Genomic DNA, 24,940 nt, shown 5'->3' on the forward strand with positions numbered 1-24,940 from the left:
ATCTCCGATCACTACAACCTCTGCCTCCCGGGTTCAAGCCTCAGCCTCCTGAGTAGCTGGGATTACAGGCGCCCGCCACCACATCTGGCTTTTTTGTTTTTCTGTATTTTTAGTAGAGACGGGGGTTTCACCACATTGGCCAGGCTGGTCTCAAACTCCTGACCTCGTGATCCGCTCACCTCGGCCTCCCAAAGTACTGGGATTACAGGTGTGAGCCACCGCATCCGGCCTTGAGACAGTTCTTATCTGAGACATACGAGCATGAGTTCCCTTCCTTTACGGTCTCTGGGCTCCAATTTGTCTGGGTCTGACAGTAGTTACTTCTCCTGGAATCTGCAACTTTAAGAGCACTTTATGGAAAAAGTCGGCCAACCCCTGCCCTACACTCACTCTTGATCACTCTCCAGTGTAGCCATCCCAAACTATTTGCAGACCACCCTTTTCTCTCTGATCTGTATCCCAACACCCCCCCCCAACCATGGGTGCTTCCATAGAACTAACCCCATCTAAGCATTTAACAGTTATTCTAATTACCCTTTTACTTGTCTGACCCAAGTGTTCACCACTCAGTCCTCAGCACCCAGCAGGATCCCTGGCCCTCGTTCAGCGCTTAATAAATGCATGTTGATAGAATGTGCAGCATCCTGAACAGGCGAACAGCAGGGTTCCAACTTTCAAGGAGCTTAAAAAAGGAACCCGGCATATAAACAACAGATTAATCTGCAAGGAAGAATGGCGGGGCGGGTGCGGGAAGCACTAAAAAGCAGCAAGTACTCTGCAGCAGAACCAAAGAGAAAATTCCACCTACAGGTGCCCTTTCTTCAGGAACCTTCCTAATGTGAATACAGGTTCCCTTCTCCTCCATGACGAAATTCTTAGTGCGGTTACTTGTTGGTACGCAGTGTCCTCATCTGTAAAATAAGACTAAATAATGACGATTTCACCGGATTATAATGAATACAGTTAAGTATTGAACTAAGGCATAGAAAGCACGTAGCTCAGTGCACGCTTCCTAGAAAGTGCTCAGTAACTCGGATCCTCTAAAACGCTCCGTTTGATGTTAATGGAGTCCGTATCCGAGCGGGTCTCCAGTGTGCATCGCCAAGGGTATGGCCCAGCATGCAACGCATCCTTTTAGTAAGAGCAGCGACTGCTCAGCTCTCCCTTCGCCACAGGAGAGTTCTCGGCTCGCGGCGTTGCGGCGGGACTGAGCACTGGGCTGAACTCCCGCGAAACCTCCTGCAGCTGAACCGGAGCAGACGCCGGCCAAGTGAAAGAACTACAACTCCCGTCAGATTGCACCCGAACTCAGGGCATCTTTATATTTTATCACACCCAGCCTCCTCCGCGCAGCCCTCAGTGGCTCCGCCCCAAGGGGGGGGTAATCTCTTCTTTCCTTGTGGAGTCCGAAGCGTGGCCACGCCCCGGTCACCGGAAAAATCCGTGTGACGTCACAAAAACCTACGCGTCGCGCGGTGGGTGGGAGTTGGCGGACGGTCCCTGGCTGGGTTCTGGAGGCCGTGGGACCGCGGAAGAGGCTTCAGACGCCGCAGGGATGCCTCGCCCACGGCGGGTCAGTCAGCTCCTGGATCTGTGAGTCTACCCTGTCCCGCCTCCCTTCGCGCCGCCCCAGCACCTCCTCCAAACGGCCAGGCCCTGCGCTGCTCTTCCTCCCCGCCCCTTTCCCACCTGCCCCCGACCTCTGAAGAGGCCCCGCGTGTGTTTCTGTCCCTGGGTTCCTGATCTGTCGTTTCCTGGCTGAGGACAGCTGTGCAAAGTGGGTCTCTTGGCGGGCTTGCCCCTCCGAGACTCCGCTGCGCGTCGAGTGTACATTCCTCAGTCAGCCTTGACAGCTCGGCGCCCCGGCTATTCCTGGCAGCGGCCTCTCTCTTAGCAGCTATAAACCTTGGTAGAAAAAAATACAACACTAGATGAGGTTCTCAAAAGCTTCTAGCAGAATTCCACGCTGTAACTGGAATAAACAGTGACACACCCTGGGATAAACGTAGCACAGTGATTAAGAGCACGGATCCCTGGCTGAGATTGCTGGGTTCAGCCCCTGGCTCTGCCATTCACCGGCCACGTGACCATGGACGGCTAACGTAACCTCTCCCTGTGCCTGAGTTCTTTATCTATAAAATTTTTGTGATAATAGCAGCCATCTCATGGAGTTTTTCTGAGGGATAAATTTAACACGTAAAACCCTTATAAGGATGCCAAGCAAATAATAAACACCACTAAGTGTTACTATTATTTCCTGCCAGAAATTGTACTGGAAATTACAAGGGCAATTGCGTCTCTCCAGGAGCTTTCAGTCCGTTAATATTGCCATGTAAAAAATAGACATCTTAAGGATAAGGAAAACAAGCTCCTTAATCTACTGAAGGCTTTCTGAAACAATGGCATCTAAGATTTTATATTAAACTCAGGAGGCCGAGGTAGGAGAATTGCTCGAGCTCAGGAGTTCGAGACCAGCCTGGGCAATGTGGCAAAACCCCACCTCTACTGAAGATACAAAAATTAGCTGGGCACGGTGATTAACGCCTGTAATCCCAGCACTTTGGGAGGCCGAGGCACTTGAGATCAGGAGAGTTGGAGACCAGCCTAGCCAACATGGCAAAACCACGGCATCTACTAAAAATACAATAAGTAGCCAGGAGTAGTGGGGGCGCCGGTAGTCCCAGCTATTCCGGAGGCTGAGGCAGGAGAATCGCCTGAACCCGGGAGGCAGAGGTTGCAGTGAGTTGAGATAGCGCCATTGCACTCCAGCCTGGGTGACAGAGCAAGACTGTCTCAAAAAAATAAAATAAGTAACTATAATATATGTAGAATAATATCACAAGCGGGAGAGTAACAAACTTTTGATATTTCTAATAAGGAAAAGAATAGAAGAAAGCTTTGTAAAGGGGGTTATTTTTGAAGATTGGTAGTATCTGACAGTTGCAAAACAAATGGGAGGAAGTGCATCCAAGAAGTGAAATAAAGAGTAAAGGTTTGACAGGCAGGAAAGGAAGAAATATGAGAGAAGACCAGAAAGTAGTGCTCCAGTGTGAATGGAAGATACAATATGAATAGCATAGCAGTGAGACATAAAGCCAAGTCATTGGGAGTAGAAACTTAGGGACCAGGATGAAATAAAAGCATTTCCTGTTTTAGTCATGGGGAGCTATCAAAGGTTTTAGAACTGTGCTGTGAGCAGAGAGAGATTTGAATTAGGCAGAAGTTGGAAACAGGGAGACACTTAGGAGACTGTTACAAAATCTTAAAAAGTGGAGAGCCCAAACCAGGAGACGTGAAGATGTTCTTTGCAGAATTGTTTCTGGTGGCATGGAGGTGGAATGGGAGAGGTACCACGGAATATTATGCAGCTGTTAGAAAAGCAGAGGGTAGGCCAGGCATGGTGGCTCACACCTGTAATCCCAACACTTTGGGATGCTGAGGAGGGTGGATTGCTTGAGACCAGGAGTTCGAGACCAGCCTAGGTAACATGGCAAAACCGTGTCTCTACCAAAAGTAAAAAGCCAATCTCATAACCTGGTCTCAAAATAAATAAATAGAAATTAAAGTAAAAAAATGAAAGAAAAGCAAAGGGTAGATTCACATGGATGGAACTTTAAAACACAGTGCTTAGTGAAAAAAGAGGAAACAGACTAACAACGTTAAGAAAAATTCTTCGAAACTTGGAGGTAAGACAAAGGGATGACCACGTGATCTTCATTGTCATGTTAGAGTGTGGTCCCTGTATAAAGGTCCATATTTGCCCTTAGAACCTAATTTTGTACCCTTCTGGGACAAAGTACAATCTGAGACTGGCAGTTGGTCAGCAAGCTATTTCTGGTTTGTAACAAAGAAGCTTGAGCCAGACTAGTAATTAACTGTGTCACTAAGCACACTATTTAGTCCAGCTGATGAGGCTTTCTCCATGAAGGAGACGGGGCTTGGTTTATGTTCTTACATAAACTCCTTGTCTCCTCACTGACCAGCACTTTAACACTGCCTTAGAGAATCCTTTGGATCTGGGACATGAATAATTTTGCATAGAGGGACCATTCAACTCTTAGCTGGGCGTCGTGGCTCACGCCTGTAATCCCAGCACTTTGGGAGGCCAAGGCAGGTGGATCACCTGAGGTTGTAAGTTCGAGACCAGCCCGACCAACATGGAGAAACCCTGTCTCTACAAAAAATACAAAATTAGCTGGGCGTGGTGGCGCATGCCTGTAATCCCAGCTCCTCGGGAGGCTGAGGTGGGAGAATCACTTGAATCCCGGAGGCAGAGGTTGTGGTGAGCCGAGATTGCGCCATTGCACTCCAGTTTGGGCAACAAGAGCCAAACTCTGTCTCAAAAAAAAAAAAAAGAAAGAAATTACTCTGTTGGTTTTTAGGTTCATTGACAGGTAGAATGGTGATTAGACTATTACGGAGAAAAGTGTCTTATGGGGAAAATGAATCAGAATATCTAGTAGAAATATCAAGCAGGCAGTTAGAATATAATTTTGAATCTGAAAGAGAGATCAAGGATTAGGCTGGGTGCAGTGGCTCATGCCTGTAATCCCAGCACTTTGGGAGGCCAAGGCAGGCAAATCACTTGAGCTCAGGAGTTCGAGACCAGCCTGGCCAACATGGTGAAACCCTGTCTCTACCAAAAATGCAAAAAAAAATTAACTGGGCATGGCAGTGCACACCTGTATTCCTAGTTACTTGGGAGGCTGAGGCAGGAGACTTGCTTGAAACCGGGAGGCAGAGGCTGCAGTGAGCCAAGATGGTGCTACTGTACTCCAGCCTGGGCAACAGAGTGAGACTCTGTCTCTAAATAAATAAATAAAATGAAGAGAGGTCAAGGATTGTAACTAAGATTGGGGATAAAACTTTGTAGATGATAGGAAGCCATGGTTAAGTTTAAGAGAGGGGCTATAGAGAGAAAAAAAGAAAGTCAAGGACAAAATTTTATGTAACACTTACATTAGAACCAGCCCATGTTGCCAAAACTCTTTTATTTGTTAGATCAAGTCGCCATATGATGAATTGACCAAATACTAATAGGTTGTTTCTTTTAAGTATAAAACGTAGAGCTTTTTGTATGAGCTAATTCAACTAATTCAACTAATATTGTATGAGATACCCGCCCGTCTCCCCAGTTGTTTTACAGCTTTTAAAGATTTTAAGTTTTAGCTGACTTCTTTTCATTTTGTCTTGAGAAATGAGACTGCCTGTGCCAACTGTTGGGCCTGAGAATCAACACCACTTATGTCAACATAACTTTCTGCTCTAGGAAATTTTTGCAAATCAGTTTATCTAAATAAACAGCTATCAGGACAAACATTTTGATTTTTAGGACAAACATTATGTTTATCTGTACAGATTGCTCAAGGCTGCTTCTTGTGTCCATCAGTTTTAAACTACTAAGTCACAAACTTTGCCTAATCCTTACCCATTCGCCACTGTGGGGGAAGAAACACCCACTTAAACTGGTGGAGTTTATATCCCAGAACCCCATGTATACTCCTGCCCAACTTTCCCCTGTTGAAATGCTACCCAAACTGTGTCAAGGTGATCTCCATTGCTGTAGTAAATTTGGTACATGATTTGACGAATTTAATAAATCTGTTTGACCAGCAGGGTTTCTGGATGGGCTTTATGGCCATTTAATAGCCCTCCCAGAATTTTAAAATCTATTTGATTTGTTTCTGTCCCAACTCCCTGCTATTGCAGCCAGAGGGAACTGGAGCAGAAAGAGGAAACCATTTACTTTGGGAAACACATGGTAGAGCCTCTGCACTGCTGAGCTCCAAGAAGAGCATACTAAAGGGCTAAGATGAAAAAGACTGAGAGGAAAAAGGTGGTGGTGGAGGGCAGAGAGCCATGTTGTGGGAAAAAGGTAATATATTGAAATATGCCTGAAATCGGCATAAAGCAAAATATAGTAGTCTCTCCCTATCTGCTGTTTTGTTTCGGCAGTTTCAGGTACCATGAAACTGCCAACCATGGTAAAAAAATATATATATATGTTAAGGCCGGGCGCAGTGGCTCAAGCCTGTAATCCCAGCACTTTGGGAGGCCAAGACGGGTGGATCACGAGGTCAGGAGATCGAGACCATCCTGGCTAACCCAGTGAAACCCCATCTCTACTAAAAAATACAAAAAACTAGCCGGGCGAGGTGGCGGGTGCCTGTAGTCCCAGCTACTCGGGAGGCTGAGGCAGGAGAATGGCATAAACCCGGGGGGCGGAGCTTGCAATGAGCTGAGATCTGGCCACTGCACTCCAGCCTGGGTGACAGAGCGAGACTCCGTCTCAAAAAAAAAAAAAAAATATATATATATATATATATATGTTAAATGGAAAATTCTGGAAAGAAACAATTCATAAATTTTAAATTGTACACCATTCTGAATAGCAAGATGAAATCTCACACCATCCTGCCCTGTCTGCGAGGATGTGAATTCTGCCTTTGTTCAGTATATCCATGCTGTCCATGCTGTCCATTTAGTAGCCTTCTTGGTTATCAGAGCTATTGTCGCAGGGCTATTGCATTCACATAACCCTGATATTACTTAGTAATTGCTCCAGAGCACAAGAGTACTGATGTACATGTATTTTTTTATTTTTCCACCCAATCCCTATAGATACTGTTATAACTGTTCTATTTTATTATTGTTGTTCATCTCTTACTGTGCCTAATTTATATATTAAACTTTATCATAGGTATGTATGCATAGTAAATGCAGGGTGTATATAGGATTTAGGATTCAGTACTATCCATGATTTCAGGTGTCCACTGGGAGTCTTAGAATATATTTCCCATGGATAAGGGGGATCTGCTATATAACAGGAGTGATTGTCAGTCACTTCAAATGCTTTGCTTTTCTCTAATCCTCTACTCACAGAGGTCACATGCAAGAGGAACAAGAGCATTTTTACAAAGTTTATGCGGACTTACCTTATTTCCCCCCTTGACTGGCGTGGGTCACTGTAGGGGTACTTGGTGAGCAGTGTCCTCAACCAAGTGGTAGTTATCTTTATTATCTAGGGCAGGAGTTGGTAAACTTTCTGTGAAGAGCCAGATAGTAATATTTTTAGCTTTGTGGGCTACACATCCTCTGACACAGTTACTCAGCTCTGCCATTGTAGAACACAAGCAGCCACAGACAACACATAAAGAAATGGCAGCAAACTGAGGATGATAAGTGGTGTGAAGTATCTGTTGAATACCTTGACTATCGGCTCATTGTTGAGCAACCTTTGCAGTAAAAGACTTATCATTGTCAGAGTGAAAGTGGTCATTTTTGGGAGGCCGAGGCGGGTGGATCACGAGGTCAGGAGATTGAGACCATCCTGGCTAACATGGTGAAACCCCGTCTCTACTAAAAATATGAAAAATTAGCCGGGCATGATGGCGGGCGCCTGTAGTCCCAGCTCCTTGGGAGGCTGAGGCAGGAGAATGGCGTGAACCCAGGAGGCGGAGCTTTCAGTGAGCTGAGATCGCAGTGATCTGGAAAACCAAAAACATAACACACTTTGATCAGTGTGGCTGGAGTTGGTTGATCGGACTGAAACAATGAAACCATAACCTGAAAAAATGTCAACAACTGTAACACATAGCCCCACAGGCTGTAACTGTAACAATAGCCCCAGAGGTGGTGTGTGTGTGTATGTGTGTGTGTGTGTGTGTGTGTGAGAGAGAGAAAGGCTGTGTTCCAGTAAAAGTTGATTTCTTTTTTTTTTTTTGAGATGGGGTCTCACTCTGTTGCCCAGGCTGGAGTGCAGTGGCTCGAACTCAGCTCACTGCAACTTCTGCCTCCCAGGTTCAAGTGATTCTCCTGTTTCAACCTCCCAAGTAGCTGGGGTTACAGGCATGCACCACCATGCCTGGCTAACTTTTTGTATTTTTAGTAGAGACAGGCTCTCACCAGCTTGGCCGGCCTGGTCTCGAGCTCCTGACTTCCGGTGATCTGCCCGCCTCAGCCTCCTAAAGTGCTGGGATTACAGGCATGAGCCACCATGCCAGGCATAAAACTTGATTTCTAAAAATCAGCAACTAGCCAGGTTTGTCCTACAAGTCATAGTTTCCTGACCCCTTATCCAGGTTTCAGTACAAGAGAATCCAGGTGGCTGAACCAGAATTAAGTTTGAATTTCCTAAGTTCCCTTTTGCCAGACTGCCACCCAGAGAGTGTACCAACCAGGCTGGCTTGGAGTCGTTGTTCGGAGAAAGAAAGCTGCATATCATGCCCAGGAATTGTCAGAGTGGAATCCCAGAATTTTAGACTAAGTCTAGCAAACCTTCCCCTTTTCATCCTGATCATTATATAGGAGGTGGCTAGGAGACTATGAACCCTTTTGGGGTACATTTTTTGTGACCAAACTACCTTACTAAGATGCATGGACCAGGAGAGTGTGAAGAAGGTAGAGTCAGAAATTTCTTTTAGTGGATTTTTTAAAGGTCCGTTTTACTTCTTGTTGGAGCCAACAGCCTGAGGATGATAAGAGGTGTGAAATATCCATTGAATACCTTGACTATTGGCTCATTTTTGAGCAACCTCTGCGCAGTAAAAGACGTATCATTGTCAGAGTGAAAGTGGTCTGGAAAACCAAAAGCACAACACATTTTGATCAGTGTGACTGGAGTTGGTTGAACAGACTGGAACAATGAAACCATAACTCGAAAAAATGTCAACAACTGTAACACATTAACATTAGCCCCGTGTGTGTGTGTGTGTGTGTGTGTGTGAAAGGCCTGATATAGTCAACTTGCCAGAAGAGGGACCGCACCCCATGCAATATGGCTTATTTCACTGAGACAAAACAGGCTGACTTTTGAAAGGAAGCACAAGACCAACATGCAATGGTAGTGTCAGACACATGTAATCTTTACTTTGTTCCCAGGCCATGATGGCAGATGTTGCTATGTGCAGCAGTGTGTTGTTGCAGTGTGCAGACTGCTGATCCTGGCAGCAGTGGCAGCAGTCTGGATGGTGTATACTTGATTAGCAGTGTCACTGCAGTCCATTCCATTGGAGAGTGAGCCACTGCCACGGACATCTGATTCTCAGCTGTGATTTGTTTTCACAGTTCACAGTGCTAAAGAGGAGTGTCTGTAATCAGCTAGTTTGTTTTCTTCCAAGTGGCAGACCAGGTAACATTGTCAACAGCCCAAGAGTCAGTAAAAATATAATATGCCTTGACCAAGGGGGTGTTGTTTGTTTACTAAGATAGATATTGGCGAACTTCGTAGGCTCCACCTACAGTGTCACTTTAGCCTCCCTTCCCCACTGAGGACTTTACCCAGACCCCATCAGTTGCATTTGGTTGCCTTTTTCCCCTAAGGGATCAGAGACCAAGGAGCTTAATGTGTGCCCAAGTTATGAATTATAGCAACAACCAACAGGAGACTGCTGTTCACCAGCTGAAAGTGTAGGGAATGCAGAGTGGTGGGGAGGCTGGCTCACAGGGAATGCTGAGGGCGGTGAGGATGATATTTCCTTCTTGCTGTCCACTCTTGTATTGATGTCACCCCAGTATTGATGCCTGAGCATCAGATACCCAGCTTCCTCCCCTGGGTACTTCCCACTGAGCATCCAAGCCCAGAAGTCCTTCTCTTTCTGCCCCAGTGGAAACCACTACATTTTACTCGACAGTCCTTGATAATTTTGGCCACCCGTATGCCCAGCACCCCATCAACCTCACCAATCAAATCAGACTGTGACAGGAGCCAGATACATAAGCAGCTGGCTTTGCACTGTTAGGCAAGGCTCTGCATTCACTTTTGTTTTGAGACACTGCTCACCTGTGGCTCAACCAAATAAACAAGGCTGGTCTCAAACTCCTGGACTCAAGAGATATTCCCACTTTGGCTTACAAAGTGCTGGGATTATAGATGTGAGCCACTACACTTGGCCTACAATTCTGCTACAATTTTACTTCTAAAAATATACTCAATTGAATTGAAACTGGGTACTCAAATACTTGTATATGAATGTTCATAGCAGCATTATTCACATTAGCCAAACGGTGGGAAAACCCAGACAGATGTCCATCAATTGATGAATCAATAAACAAAATGTGGTATATTTGTATAGTTCAATTGTTATTCAGCTGTAAAAAGGAATGAAATACTGATACATACTACAGTGTGGATGAACCTTGAAAACATGATGTTAATTGGAGGAAGCCAGACACAGAGGCCACATACTGTATAAATCCAGATAAATCAGTAGTGACAGGAAGCAAATTAGTAGTTCTGAGGTATTACAAAAAGGAAGAATGGGGACTGACTTTTTTTTTTGAGACAGAGTTTCACTCTTGTTGTCCAGGCTGGTGTGCAGTGGCATGATCTCAGCTTACTGAAACCTCCTCCTCCATGGTTCAAGTGATTTTCCTGCCTCAGCCTCCCAAGTAGCTGGGATTACAGATGCCTGCCACCGCACGTGGCTAATTTTGTATTTTTAGTAGAGATGGGGTTACACCATGTTGGTCAGGCTAGTCTCGAACTCCTGACCTCAGAAGATCCACCCGCCTCAGCCTCCCAAAGTACTGGGATTCCAGGTGGGAGCCACCACACCTGGCTGGGACTAACTTCTTAATAGAGATAAGTTTTCTTTTGGGCTGGTGAAAATGTTTTAGAACTAGATACAGGTGGTAGTTGCACAACATTGTAAATGTACAAAATGCCACTGAAGTGCACACTGTAAAATGATAATTTCATATTATCTGACCTTCATCTCAACTTTTTAAAAGAAAGAAGTAAAGCAATGTATGTTGACAATGTCAAATGACAACAGATTGGAAAAATTAAATGTAGTATATTCACACAATGAAATACATGTATACACACATACATGTATCATCTATATATTATAGCATATATTGAGAACCAGATGAACTGTGGCCACATGCAACCACTTGAATAAATTGCACAAACATAAGGTTCCATTGTATAACTATATTGTAATTCATTCTATTTACTGTGGATGGTAATTTGAGTTGTTTTTAGTTTTCTCTGTAACAAACAGTGCTGCTGTGAGTTTTGTTGTCTACATCTTCTGACTCAAAAGTGTAAGGTTTTCTAGGGTTGATACTTACAACCAGAATTACTAGATCTTAGGATCTATACATCTTTAGCTTTACAAGGTAAGGCCAAACAGTTTTCCAAGATGCTTGTACCAAATTACATGCCTACTCTCAATGTTTGAGAGTTACTGTTGACTACCATCTTGACCAACATTTGATGTTCTCCATACCTTTCTGAAGTCTTTGAAGTCTGTAAAGAGATAAGGCGGCTTGAAAAAATGCTACATAAGTTCTTACAATCACTAGATCTACAGTGAGCAATACAAATAACATTTTATGTTACACAACAAATATAATTGTATATGTATATAATTGTATATATTTTTACTTACCTAACAAAATGTCCAACCTTTTCTCTACATTTTTGAAATTTCTGAAAAATTTGCATTTCTGATCCTACTGATGCTTAGGAAAGATTTTATATCATTAAAAAGAAATTGGGAGGTCACTTCCAAGATGGCTAAATAGGAACAGCTCCAGTCTACAGCTCCCAGCAGGATCGACGCAGAAGATGGGCAATTTCTGCATTTCCAACTGAGGTATCTGGTTCATCTCATTGGGACTGGTTGAATAGTGGGTGCAACCCACGGAGGGCGAGTTGAAGCAGGGTGGGGCGTCACCTCACCTGGGTGCAAGAGGTCAGGGGATTTCCCTTTCCTAGCCAAGGGAAGCTGTGAGTGACTGTACCTGGAGGAATGGTACACTGCTGCCCAAATACTGCGCTTTTCCCATGTTCTTCCCAATCGGCAGACCAGGAGATTGCCTCCTGTGCCTGACTGAGCAGGTCCCATGCCCATGGAACCTTGCTCGCTGCTAGCGCAGCAGTTTGAGATCAACCTGGGATGTGGGAGCTTGGTGCAGGGAGGGGCATCTGCCATTGCTGAGGCCTGTATAGGCTGTTCTATGCTCACAGTGTAAACAAAGTGGCAGGGAAGCTCAAACTGGGCGGAGCTCACCACAACTCAGCAAGGCCTACTGCCTCTCTAGATTCCACTTCTAGGGGCAGGGCATATCTGAACAAAAGGTGGCAGACAGCTTCTATAGACTGAAACGCCCCTGCCTGACAGCTCTAAAGAGAGCAGTGGTTCTCCCAGCACAGTGTTTGAGCTCCGATAATGGACAGACTACCTCCTCAAGTGGGTCCCTGACCCCCGTGTAGCCTGACTGGGAGATACCTCCCAGTAGGGGCCGACAGACAGCTCATACAGGCAGGTGCCTCTCTGGAACAAAGCTTCCAGAGGAAGGACCCGGCAGCAATATTTGCTGTTCTGCAGCCTCCGTTGGTGATACCCAGGCAAACAGGGTCTGCAATGGACCTCCAGCAAACTCCAACAGACCTGCAACTGAGGGGCCTGTCTGTTAGAAGGAAAACTAACAAACAGAAAGGAATAGCATCAACATCAGCAAAAAGGACATCCACACCAAAACCCCATCCGTAGGTCACCAACATCAAAGACCAAAGGTAGATAAAACCACAAAGATGGGGAGAAACTAGAGCAGAAAGCCTGAAAATTCCAAAAATCAGGACGCCTCTTCTCCAAAGGAACACAACTCCCTGCCAGCAAGGGAACAAAACTGGATGGAGAATGAGTTTGATGAGTTGACAGAAGTAGACTTCGGAAGGTCAATAATAACAAACTTCTCTGAGCTAAAGAAGCATGTTCTAACCCAGTGCAAGGAAGCTAAGAACCTTGATAAAAGGTTACAGGAACTGCTAACTAGAATAACCAGTTTAGAGAAGAACATAAATGACCTGATGGAGCTGAAAAAAACAGCATGAGAACTTCAGGAAGCATATACAATATCAGTAGCCAAATTGATCAAGCAGAAGAAAGGATAGCAGAGATTGAAAATCAACTTACTGAAATAAGGTGCGGAGACAAGATTAGAGAAAAAATAATGAAAATGAACAAAGCCTCCAAGAAATATGGGACTATGAAAAGACCAAACCTACGATTGATTGGTGTACCTGAAAGTGATGGAGAGAATGGAACCGTGTTGGAAAATACACTTCAGGATATGATCCAGGAGAACTTCTCCAACCTAGCAAGACAGGTCAGCATTCGAATTCAGGTTGAACAATGAGAGTACATGCACACAGGGAGGGGAACATCACACACCAGAGCCTGTCGGGGGGGTTGGGGGCAAGGGGAGGGAGAGCATGAGGACAAATACCCAATGCATGCAGGGCTTAAAACCTAGATGACAGGTTGATAGGGGCAGCAAGCCACCATGGCACATGTATACCTGTGTAACAAACCTGAACGTTCTGTACATGTATCTCAGAACTTAAAAAAAAAAAAAAAAAGTTAACTATAAATCTTAGTTACCAAGAAATCCCAGTTTCTGATATTGCCTCTTGTGAGTTAAATTAGACAGTCTGTAGACAGATTAGAAGGTACCACAGTAGTCTTGAATTAAAACAAGTTTAAAGTAGCTTGACACTAGAGAAGAATTTATTTAATCTTTCTTCATAAAGAATGTGTTCATCCAGGAATACTATTTGACCCAGCAATCCCATTACTGGGTATATCCCAAAGGAATATAAATGATTCTATTACAATGAATGTTTGTTTATTGCATACATATGTTTATTGCAGCACTGTTCACAATAGCAAAGACATGGAACCAACTCAAATGCTCATCAACGATAGACTGGATAAAGAAAATGTGGTACATATACACCATGGAATACTATGCAGCCATAAAAATAAATGAAATCATGTCCTTTGCAGGGACATAGATGAAGCTGGAAGACACCATCCTCAGCAAACTAACACAGGAACAGAAAACCAAACACCAGATGTCATAATTGGGAGCTGAATGATGAGAACACATGGACACAGGGAGGGGAACAACACACACCAGGGCCTGTAGTGGTGGGGAGCAAGGGGAGGGATCGCATCAGGACAAATAGATAATGCATGTGGGGCTTTAATACCTAGATGAATATCCCAGAACTTAAAGTAAAATAAAAATGTAAAAAAATAAAAAAAAAAATCAATTCCTGGTGGTTTGTAAGTTAAAAAGTAAAAGTGAGACAATAAACTTAGTGAATTCTTCTAGAAGAAAACATCGGAGAATATCTTCGTGAACTTAGGACAGGGAAAGTTTATAAACAGGACAAAAAATCACCTGCTGTAATGGAAAATACTGATAAATTGGACTATATGAGAATGTACTTCTCTTCAGCAAAAGACATGATTAAGAAAGTAGAAAGGCAGTCCACAGAATGGGGGAATATATTTGCAACATATATAACAAACAGAAGGTTCATATCCAGCATATAACAGGAATTCCTATATATCAGTAAGAAACATAGTTAACCCAAAATGAAAGAGGGCAAAATACTTGAGTAGATACTCCACAAAAGAGGATATCCAACCAGACAATAAAAAGATGAATATGTTCCCATATTAATCAGAGATTGCAATTTAAAGCCACATTGCATTGCTATTATATACTCACTAAAATGACTAAAATTTAAAAGATCAACAATGCCAAATGTTGGCAAGGATATGGACCACAAGCATGCTCATTCACCAATGGTAGGATTGTGACTGGGTACAACCACTTTGAAAAACTGGCATTAAGCTAAACATATGACTACCCTATAAGCCAGCAGTTCCACTACTAGATATATATACTCAGCTGAAACACAGATATGTGTGTACCAAAAGACATGTCTAAGAATATTCATATTGGTATTATTCATAATAGTAAAGAGTTACAAACAACCCAACTGTATATTCACTGTAGAATAAATTGGTCAAACAACAGAATATTATACATTAGTGAAAATGGACATGAACAACATGAAAATGAAAATGAATAATCCATAGCTACATGCAACAATGCAGATAAATTTCGCAAACATAATATTAAGCAAAAGAAACCAAGGAAACATGATGGAGAAATACTGAAATCAAACAGAATAGTCTCTAAAGTGAAAAACATGAATACAGATAAAGAGAGACATTACTTAATGATAAAAGGAATATTCCACAAGAAAATATCATGAATTTGCAACTAACACCAGTCTTACAAAAAGGAAACCTGTCGTGTAGTTTAGTCAAATTTAGTCACGTTAGGAAACTTAATAAACTTAATATACTACTCTTACATTTTATAAATATAGAAAACAGCTCAGAGTGTGGTCAGGTGGCTCGGCGAGCAGGGTTTTCCTTATCCCAGTGGATTTTGTAGAATACACTGCCAGTCTCTTGTCTTTTATTCATCATGGCTTCTGATATCCAAGTGAAAGCACTAGAGAAGTATGCCTCAGGCCAGGCTTTTGAGCTGATTTGATTCTCAGACCCCATCAAAAGAATCCATCCCAAAGTTCCTCATTTCCCCTCCAAAGAAGAAAGATCTTTTCCTGGAGGAAATTCAGAATAAATCAGAAGCTTCAGAAGAAAGACACAAGCCTTGCAAAGCTGAGGTCTTGAAGCAGCTTGGTGAAAAATGAGAGCAGGAGAAAGAAGTGCTTCAGAAATCAGTAGAAAAACAGCTTCAGTAAAACAGCAGAAGAGAAACTGACCCACAAAATGGAAGCTAACAAAGACAACAGGAAGGCACAAATGACTAACACACTGGAGTGTTTGCAGAGAAAGATAAGCACATTGAAGAAATGCGGAAGAGCAAAGAATCCAGAGATCCTGGTGATGAGGCTGAAGCTGACTAATTTGTTCTGAGAACTGACTTTCTCCCCGCTTTTCTTCCTAAATATCCATACTACACAGGCCAGGGTCATTTTATTTTTTGCTTCTGACAAATATTCTAGAAGCTGATACAGGGCTAGATAGGTAGATCCAGACTGTGCGATGTTGTTTTAGGAGCTAAAGGGAAGAAGCTGGAAGAGTTTTACTCTTTTTCTAAAATGTTGGTCTTTCTAACATAGCTATTTTTCTTGTTGCATCTTTACTACTTCAGTACCCTTGGTGTACTGGTTTATGGCTAGTACTGTGCTGGCTTTGTGAAACATATTTGTGAAAAGAGTATGTAGTGGCTTCTTTGAACTGTTCGATACTGAATATTTGTTCGTTTTTTAATCCCAATTCTGTCCTAATTTTACCAGATGCTACTGGACTTGAATGGTTAATAAAATTGCACAATGTTGGTGGCAGTGACTTCTTTCTACTCAGGTAATAAGTTAACAAGATCCTCCTAGTTTATATGTGTTCCAGGTACAGCTTTTAGGTCAATGGAAATAACCAGCACACACATTACTACAAAGTCTCTGCTTTTGAGCTGCTTGCTCCAGAGTTGTGTATATTGTCTGCTTCTACAATCATTGCTTTGTTTCAATGCCTGGACTCTGATCAGCTGTTGCTATATTCTTTCAAATGTTTATTTGCAAACAATCTTTTTTGTTCTGTGTTCCTATTTAAAAAGCAGATTAAGGCTGAGCGCAGGGCTCATGCATGTAATACCAGCTGTTTAGGAGGCCAAGGCAGGAGGCTCACTTCAGCCCAGGAGTTCAAGACCAGCCTGGGCAACATATTGAGACCCCATCTCTACAAAAAATACAGAAAATTAGCTGATTGTGGTAGTGCATGCCTGTAGTCCCAACTACTTGGGAGGCTGAGGTAAGAGGATCACTTGAGCCTTGGAGGTTGAGGCTGCAGTGAGTTGTCATCGTGCCACTGTGCTCCAGCCTGGGCAACAGAGTGAGACCTTGTCTCAAGATACATAAATAAAAATTTTAAAGGCAGATTAAAAGCACAAATGGTATTTCTAGAGAACAATTTAGAGGGAATCTTAAGATCCTAGTTGGAGATATCCGGTGGTTTCCTTGCTTTATGTTACAGGTGGAGGTGTATTCTAATACTTTCCTGCCATAGAAGCTATAATTTGAGAATTGGGAATTTTTTTGGCCTTTTTTCTTTACCCCTGACTCATAGTACAGCTTTGAGAGAATTGTAATATTAAAAAAGCTCTGTGCTGCTGTAGCAACTCCTGTGAAATGATTTAAGGGAACTTTATTTATATTTTAAAAACCAATAATTTATTTATAGATATATATAAGTATTAAAAGTATAATTAAATAATGGACAGGAACTATTTTTAAAACTTTATGGTAGTAATTGTCTCTACAAAGAGAGATACATAGAGTAAAACAGGCAAGTATGCAAAAGGGGCTTTAATTTTATCTGAAATTTTTTTTTTCTTTTTTTGAGACAAGGTCTAGCTCTCTCACCCAGGCTGGAGTGCAGTGGCAGAATCACAGCTTACTGCAGCCTCACCTTACTGCAGCCTCAGCTCCTGGGCTCAATACTCTCACCTCAGCACCCCCCGACCCTAGGTAGCTGGGACTACAAGTGAACGCCGCTACACCCAGCTAATTTTTGTGTTATTTGTAAAATGAGACAGGGTTTTGCCATGTTGCCCAGGTTGGTCTTGAATTCCTGGGCTCAAGTGAGCCTCCTGCCTCAGTCTCCCAAAGTGCTGGGATTATAGACATAAGCCACCATGCTCAACCTTAATCAGAAATGTTTTATGTCTTGAGATATCTGACACAAATATGATAAAAGAGTAACAAAATTCTAGGTTTGGGGTACATAGATGTATATCATCCTGTTTTATATTTCTGTATTTTTGAAATTTTTTATTATAAAACAACAAGGAAAAACTTGCAGAAGTGAAAGGAAAACTTGATTTTAAATTACAAATATAAACTAGAAATTCCACATATTTAGTAGAAAAATAAGAATACAGTAGAATTAGATAATACTATAAATAAACATATATACATTAAACATATTTATGTGTAAACACATATACGTACATGGAGAGAGATACTTATATACACACATATATATATAACAGACAGAGAGAACATTACATCTCTCATGTAGATAATATACATCCTCTGAATATGTAGAGCATGTATTTGGCCACAACAAAGAGCTCTTACAAATTTGTCAAAAAGTAACAAAATGATCCTCAAAAAACTAAAAATGGAACTACTGTATGACTCAGCAATTTCACCACTGGGTAAATATCCAAAATAAAATAAATAAATATATAAAGGAGATATCTGCATTCTCATGTTTATTGCAGCACTATTTGTAATAACCAAAATATGGGCCGGGCATGGTGGCTCACGCCTGTAATCCCAGCACTTTGGGAGGCCGAGGCGGGCGGATTACGAGGTCAGGAGTTTGAGACCATCCTGGCCAACATGGTGTAATCCCAGCTATTCAGGAGGCCGAGGCAGGAGAATTGCTTGAACCCCAGCAGCGGAGGTTGCAGTGAGCCAAGATCACACCACTGCACTCCAGCCTGGCAACAGAGCAAGACTCCGTCTTGAAAAATAAAATAAAATAAAAATGAAATCTTAGTAAAATGTGGTAAGCATGCCTCTAGAAGCTGAGGCAGGAGGATCGCTTGAGCCCAGGAGGTTAAGGCTACAGTGAGCTGTGATTGCACCATTGCACCACAACCTGGGCAACAGAGCAAGACCCTGTCTCAGGAGAGAGGGAGGTAGGGAAGGAGGGAGGAGAGAGGGAGGAAGGAAAGGAGGGAGGGAGGGAAGGAGGGAGGGAGGGAGAAAATGAATGAATTCTGTCATATGCAGCAACATGGATGGAACTGGAGGTCATTTTGTTAAGTAAGCCAGACACAGAAAGACAAATGTCACATGTTCTCGTTCATATGTGGGAGCTAAAAAAAAAAGTGGATATCATGAAGATAGAGAGTAGATGGGTGGCTAACAGAGGCTGGGAAGGGTAGGGGATAGGGGCATAGAGAGAGGTTGATTAATGGGTATAAATACACAGATAAAATAAATAGTAGTGTTCGATAGATCAGTAGGATGACTATAGTTAACAATAATCTATTATACACTTCAAAATGGTTAGAAGAGAATAATTTGAATGTTCCTAGCATAAACAAAAGATAAATATTTAAGATGATGGATAACCCAATTACCCTGATTTGATCTTTACACGTTATATGAATGTATCAAATTATCACATGTACCCTGAAAATATGTACATCTATTATGTATCGATTTTTAAAAATAACAAAACAGGCAAAGGATATGTATAGATTGTTTATAGAAAAGCATATCCAGATAGCCAGCAAGCTCATGCAAGGATGTTAAGTTTACCGGTAATACGAGTTAAAGTAATAGTGAGACATCATTTTCACCTATTAGGCCTTCCAACATTTAAGAGTAGGTGATCTTGAAAACATAGTGCTGAGTGAAAAACTAAACAAATCTATGACAAGTCCCATGTTTATAAATTAGAAATGCATGCATACAACAAACACATTAAAAGAAAATATACAATGAAAGGATACACATTAAACATGAGAATGGTTTCCTAAGTGGGTGGGGAATGGGAGTGGGAAATGGAGATAACAAAGAAATGGAAAGAATGAATTAAAATAAATTAAATATAGCCGGGCACGGTGGCTCACGCCTGTAATCCCAGCACTTTGGGAGGCCGAGACGGGCGGATCACGAGGTCAGGAGATCAAGACCATCCTGGCTAACACGGTGAAACCCTGTCTCTACTAAAAACGCAAAAAATTAGCCGGGTGTGGTGGCCGGCGCCTGTAGTCCCAGCTACTTGGGAGGCTGAGGCAGGAGAATGGCATGAACCCGGGAGGCGGAGCTTGCAGTGAGCAGAGATTGCGCCACTGCACTCCAGCCTGGGCGACTGAGCAAGACTCTGTCTCAAAAAATAAAAATAAAAATAAAATAAATAAAATAAAATAAATTAAATATAAAATAAATAAATAGGGCCAGGCGCAGGGGCTTATGCCTGTAATCCCAAGTCAGGAGTTTGAGACCATCCTGGCCAATATGGTGAAACCTTGTCTCTATTAAAAATACAAAAATTAGCCAGGTGTGGTGGCACACGCCTATAGTCCCAGCTACTTGGGAGGCTGAGGCAGAAGAATTGCTTGAACCCGAGAGGCAGAGGTTGCAGTGAGCTGAGATCATGCCACTGTACTCCAGCCTGGGCAACAGAGCAAGACTCTGTCTCAAAAAATAAATAAACTAGCCATAATATCTACTTCTGGAAGGATGTAAAGGGAAAGGAGTTTTCTGACACTACTAATAGAAATATGAAATGTTTTCCAGACTTTCTGAAAAATAATCTGACAACATATCCTAGAAATAGTGGTAATGCTTGTCAGCATGCAAGTCACTAAATAGATCATCTGTATCGTGAAATATGATGTGGCCATTAAAGGAGAATCAGTACTGTGTTTGATGCCTTGAAGGGATTTCATAAGATACTGAATAAAAGACGGTGTAGAAAAGTAAGTGCACTGTGATGCCATTTTAGGAGACAATGACCCCTCCCCCACACAAGCCTTTAAATGTGTGTGCGTGTGTGTGTGTGTGTGTGTGTGTACACAAGAACAGAGAAAAATAAGAAAGAATATATGCTGCATTGGTGTGGAGAGCTAAACTATGGAGGGGGAAGGACAAGAGAGGAAACTATGTAGGCAACCAAAAGGGGAAAAAGAAAACATTAAAATTGAGCTAAAAAATTAATCACAGTTATATGATCACATTCACTCATGAATGTAAAATTTTATATATGTGAATTAGTAAGATTTGTATTTGTTTGTTTAAAGTATGAGTTTTTCAGATGGTTGGAATTTTAGTCCACAGATAAGATATGTTGATCATAAGATTCTTGGTTGTTGCCTGATAATTCTGCTTTCTGCCTGTACAACCCTGGCACTAAGTTTGATATCTCTGTGATTTGTAATATTTGCTGAATCTTTGTGATTATGGTTCTTTCTCTAGTGATTTCATTATCCACTATTCAAGAAAAATAGTGAAAACAAGTTTGCTGGATTGACAGATAAAACTTCAATTAGTGGGTCCCAATATAATGCTTATTTAGGAGCATGTGTCTTAGAAATTAGACAGTTAGGAAAAACACTCTTGTTGGTCATTTAAAATGCATTTTGGTAAATGAGGTATGCATAGAAAAAAACTGTAGAGGAAGAGCATCTTGTCCGTAATTTAACACAGACTAGGTTTTTGCAGTTTACAGAGCTAAAGTTGTAAATATAGTATTAATATAAAATGTATACACTTGTTTTTTTGAGACAGGATCTTGTTCTGTTGCCCAGGCTGGAGTGCAATGGCACAATCACAGCTCCCTTCTGTCTCGACCTTCTAGGCCCAAGCGATCCTCCAGCCTCCCAAGTAGCTGGGACTACAGGCCTACACCACCATGCTCAGCTAATTTTTGTATTTTTTTTTTGTACAGACGGTTTCACCATGTTGCTCAGGCTGGTCTCGAACTCCTGAGCTTAAGCCATCCTTCTGCCTGGCCCTCCCAAGGTGTTGGGATTACAGGGTTGAGCCACCGCGCCCGGCCTTAATGTACACACTTTTATGAAAGGACTGAGTGCTAACAAATAGCATTAAGACAAGTGTTAGGAATCAGTACAGGCCCAGTGTGATTTACTGTATTGTATTTGTATTTCAGATGCCTTTGGTGCTTCATGAAGAATATTTCCAGATATCTCACAGACATTAAGCCTTTGCCTCCCAACATAAAAGATAGACTGATTAAAATAATGAGCATGCAGGGACGGATAACAGATTCAAATATAAGTGAGGTAAGAATATGAATAACTGTAAAGCAAGCGTATTATATTTTCTGTTTAGATTTGGTTTTAGATTTTTGGAACAATGGTATATGGTAAGACTGGTCATCGTTTTTAATTTTTTTTTTTTTTTGATACAGGGTCATGCTCCATTGCCCAGGCTGGAGTACAGTAGTGCAATCTCAGCTCACTGCAACCTCCGCTGCCTGGACTTAGGTGATCCCTCTTCAGCCTCCTGAGTAGATGGGACTATAGGTGTGCACCACCATGCCTGGCTAATTTTTGCATTTTTTTGTAGAGACAGGGTTTCACCATGTTGCCCAGGCTGGTCTCAAACTCCTGAGCTCAAGTGATCCATCCACCTTAGCCTCCCAAAGTGCTGGCATTACAGGTGTAAGCCGCCACGCCTGGCCTGCACTTTAGAATATTATAAAGTATAAGGACTTTTTTTTCCTTCCAGATAACCAAAATGTCCATATGTAATTATCAGGGGAACCTGCCCCCAATATTTCAACATAGGTTCTTTCTATTTTCCCTAAGTGTCGGCCAGTCTGAGAAATAAAGAGAAAGAGTACAAAGAGAGGAATTTTACAGCTGAGCCACTGGGGGCGACATCACATATCGGTAGGACTGTGATACCAACCTGAGCCGCAAAACCAAGTTTTTATTAAGGATTTCAAAAGGGGAGGGGGTGTACGAACAGGGAGTAGGTCACATACGTTAAGGGGCAAAAAGCAGAGGAAAGATCACATGCTTCTGAGGAAACAGGGCAAGGACAAAATCAGAACTCCTGATAAGGGTCTATGTTCATCAGTACACATATTGTCTTGATAAACATCTTAACAGAAAACAGGGTTTGAGAGCAGAATACCAGTCTGACCTCAAATTTACCAGGGCTGGGGTTTCCCAATCCTAGTAAGCCTGAGGGTACTGCAGGAGACCAGAGCATAGCTCAGCCCTTATCTCAACCACATAGGACAGACACTCCCAGAGCGGCCGTTTATAGACCTCCCCCCAGGAATGCAATTCTTCTCCTAGGGTCTTAATATTAATATTCCTTGCTAGGAAAAAGAATTTTAGCGATATCTGTCCTACTTGCACGTCTGTTTATGGGCTCTCTGCAAGAAGAAAAATATGGCTCTTTTTGCCTGACCCCACAGGCAGTCAGACGTTATGGTTGTCTTCCCTGTTCCCTAAAATCACTGTTATTCTGTTCTTTTTCAAGGTGCACTGACTTCATGTTGTTCAAACACACATGTTTTACAATCAATTTGTATAGCTAATGCAATCATCTCAGTGGTCCTGAGGTGACGTACATCCTCACCTTATGAAGATAACAGGATTAAGAGATTAAAATAAAGACAGATGTAAGAAATTATGAAAGTATTATTTGGGAAGTGATAAATGTCCATGAAATCTTCACAATTTATGTTCCTCTGCTGTGGCTCCAGCTGGTCCCTCTGTTCGGGGTCCCTGACTTCTTGCAACATGTAATAGTTCCTAAAAAATCTTCTACCATTGTCTCAGTTACTTCTCTTGTGTCAACCAGAGTCATGGAGACTGAAAATCCAAGCAAAAAAGTTTATTGGTGGTTTTAGAATTGAATTCAAGGAACACAGATTCCAGAGGCATCTGAAATCATGTCCTAACTATTTAATTCATATGTCCTAAGAGATATATGAGGTATTTTAAAGAGAAAGGTGGGAGAGGGTTATCAAACAATTCATTAGTTAGAATAAGGGTTTCTAGGCAGAAATCCTTGATTCAGGGGTTTGAAAAAAGTTCAGTCATTAGCATAGCATAGTCTTTTCACAAGTGGCAGCAATTTCATCTGCAGCATCAGCAAGTACATTCTACAGTCAAGCAGTTGCAGAATGACATTCAGGAACAAAATGGTGTTGCTCTGGTCAGCTCCCATTAGCCTTCCATACACACTTGTCTTCATGGTACCTGTACCCTTGACCTCCATGTTTTCAAAAGGTTTAAAACTTTTTGGTCAAGACTCACAATAAGAAATATATGTTACATTGTGACTGTAGTACACAAACCACACTTAGGTGTAACAATATAATGTGTAGTACATTTTGGTCTTTTCTATTTAATTGTATTCTATTTAGTCTTATTTTATTGAAAAAATATTGATCACAGTCTGCTAAACTGATTTTTGTATTCCATTCATGGATAATGACCAGTAGTTAAAAATCACTCTTCTCATCTATACTGTTCTTTTTTCAACTGCTATATTTTCATATTTAATATTTCCGATTCACCTTTTTATGGTTTCTTATTGTTTTATCTTATTAATCGTTTGTTATTTCTTTTAGCATAATATTATGCTTATTAACATCTTTGGCCTCTCTGTTTTAATTCCTCTGCTCCTGATGGAATCTGTAATCTTTGCTTTTCTTTTGAAATAGTGGTGCTCTCTAGGTGTCTTGTTTTGGCCTGTGAGCATATCTCTGTATACTCTCTGGTAGTGGTAAGAGTAAAGGAGGCAAGACCCAAGTCTGTTTCAGCCCTATTGAGCGGACATAGGAGGTGGAGTCCTGGAGAGGGTCTGGAGTGATAAGCTGCAAGGCAGAGAGCCCCAAGCACCAGAAAAAGATAGTTAATCACTCTTCCTTCTGCTAAACAGCCCCTCAGATTAGGGCTTAACCTTCAGCCCCTGATTTTTAAAGGTTATTAAATAGCAGAGTAGATAATTTCCTTCAATACTACTCCTGTGTTATCTTTTGTATTTTTGCTATTTGTGTTTCAAAAACTGAAAATGATAGTTAGTAGTTTCTACGCTACTTACATTTAAATAGTGTCTTTGGATTTGCAGCCATCACCACTCTGCAGCCATCACCATCTAGACTGCAGAGACTAGAACTGCCAGTTGCTGTTGAGGGTGAGCGGTAACTATCTGGGCTGGTGGGATGGTGGCAAAATAATTTACCAAGACACTTGTTGGTAAAGAAAGGCAGATTTATTAGATAAAATGTGAAAATACATTGCAAGGGAGCAATGGGCAGAACCAGCAAGAGAGGACCCAACTGCCAGGAGACAAAGGCTTGTTGGAGATTTTATAGAATGGAACTTGGGCTGATTGACAATTCCAAGGTAGCAGGGAGCTAACTCGCATCCTTCTGTCAGCCGAGGTGTTTGATGATAAATCGAAGTGTTTGGTGGTAAGCAGGAAGTTTGTGAGTTATGTACGTTGTCTGTGCAGGAAGGCTATATGTTCTGGACCATAAAGAAAGGCAGACCCATAGCTTATCTGCTTCCTCCTTTTTTTTTTTTTTTT

The 24,940-nt window shown here is 42.0% G+C and overlaps 1 protein-coding gene across 1 annotated transcript in view; it reads left to right on the forward strand.

Annotated features, from left to right (window-relative positions):
* The first annotated feature begins 1,448 nt into the window (after positions 1 to 1,448).
* AMN1 (antagonist of mitotic exit network 1 homolog (S. cerevisiae)) overlaps positions 1,449 to 24,940 on the forward strand; it is a 56,838-nt gene continuing 33,346 nt past the window's right edge. Inside the window, exons 1-2 of the mRNA XM_011934141.1 lie at positions 1,449 to 1,593; positions 21,534 to 21,666. Of these exons, the coding sequence (XP_011789531.1) occupies positions 1,556 to 1,593; positions 21,534 to 21,666 (171 nt within the window). The 5' untranslated portion in view covers positions 1,449 to 1,555. The remainder of the gene's footprint in view (positions 1,594 to 21,533; positions 21,667 to 24,940) is intronic.

The sequence above is a fragment of the Colobus angolensis genome, unplaced genomic scaffold, assembly GCF_000951035.1.
Source record: "Colobus angolensis palliatus isolate OR3802 unplaced genomic scaffold, Cang.pa_1.0 Scaffold131, whole genome shotgun sequence".
Taxonomy (NCBI): Eukaryota; Metazoa; Chordata; class Mammalia; order Primates; family Cercopithecidae; genus Colobus; species Colobus angolensis.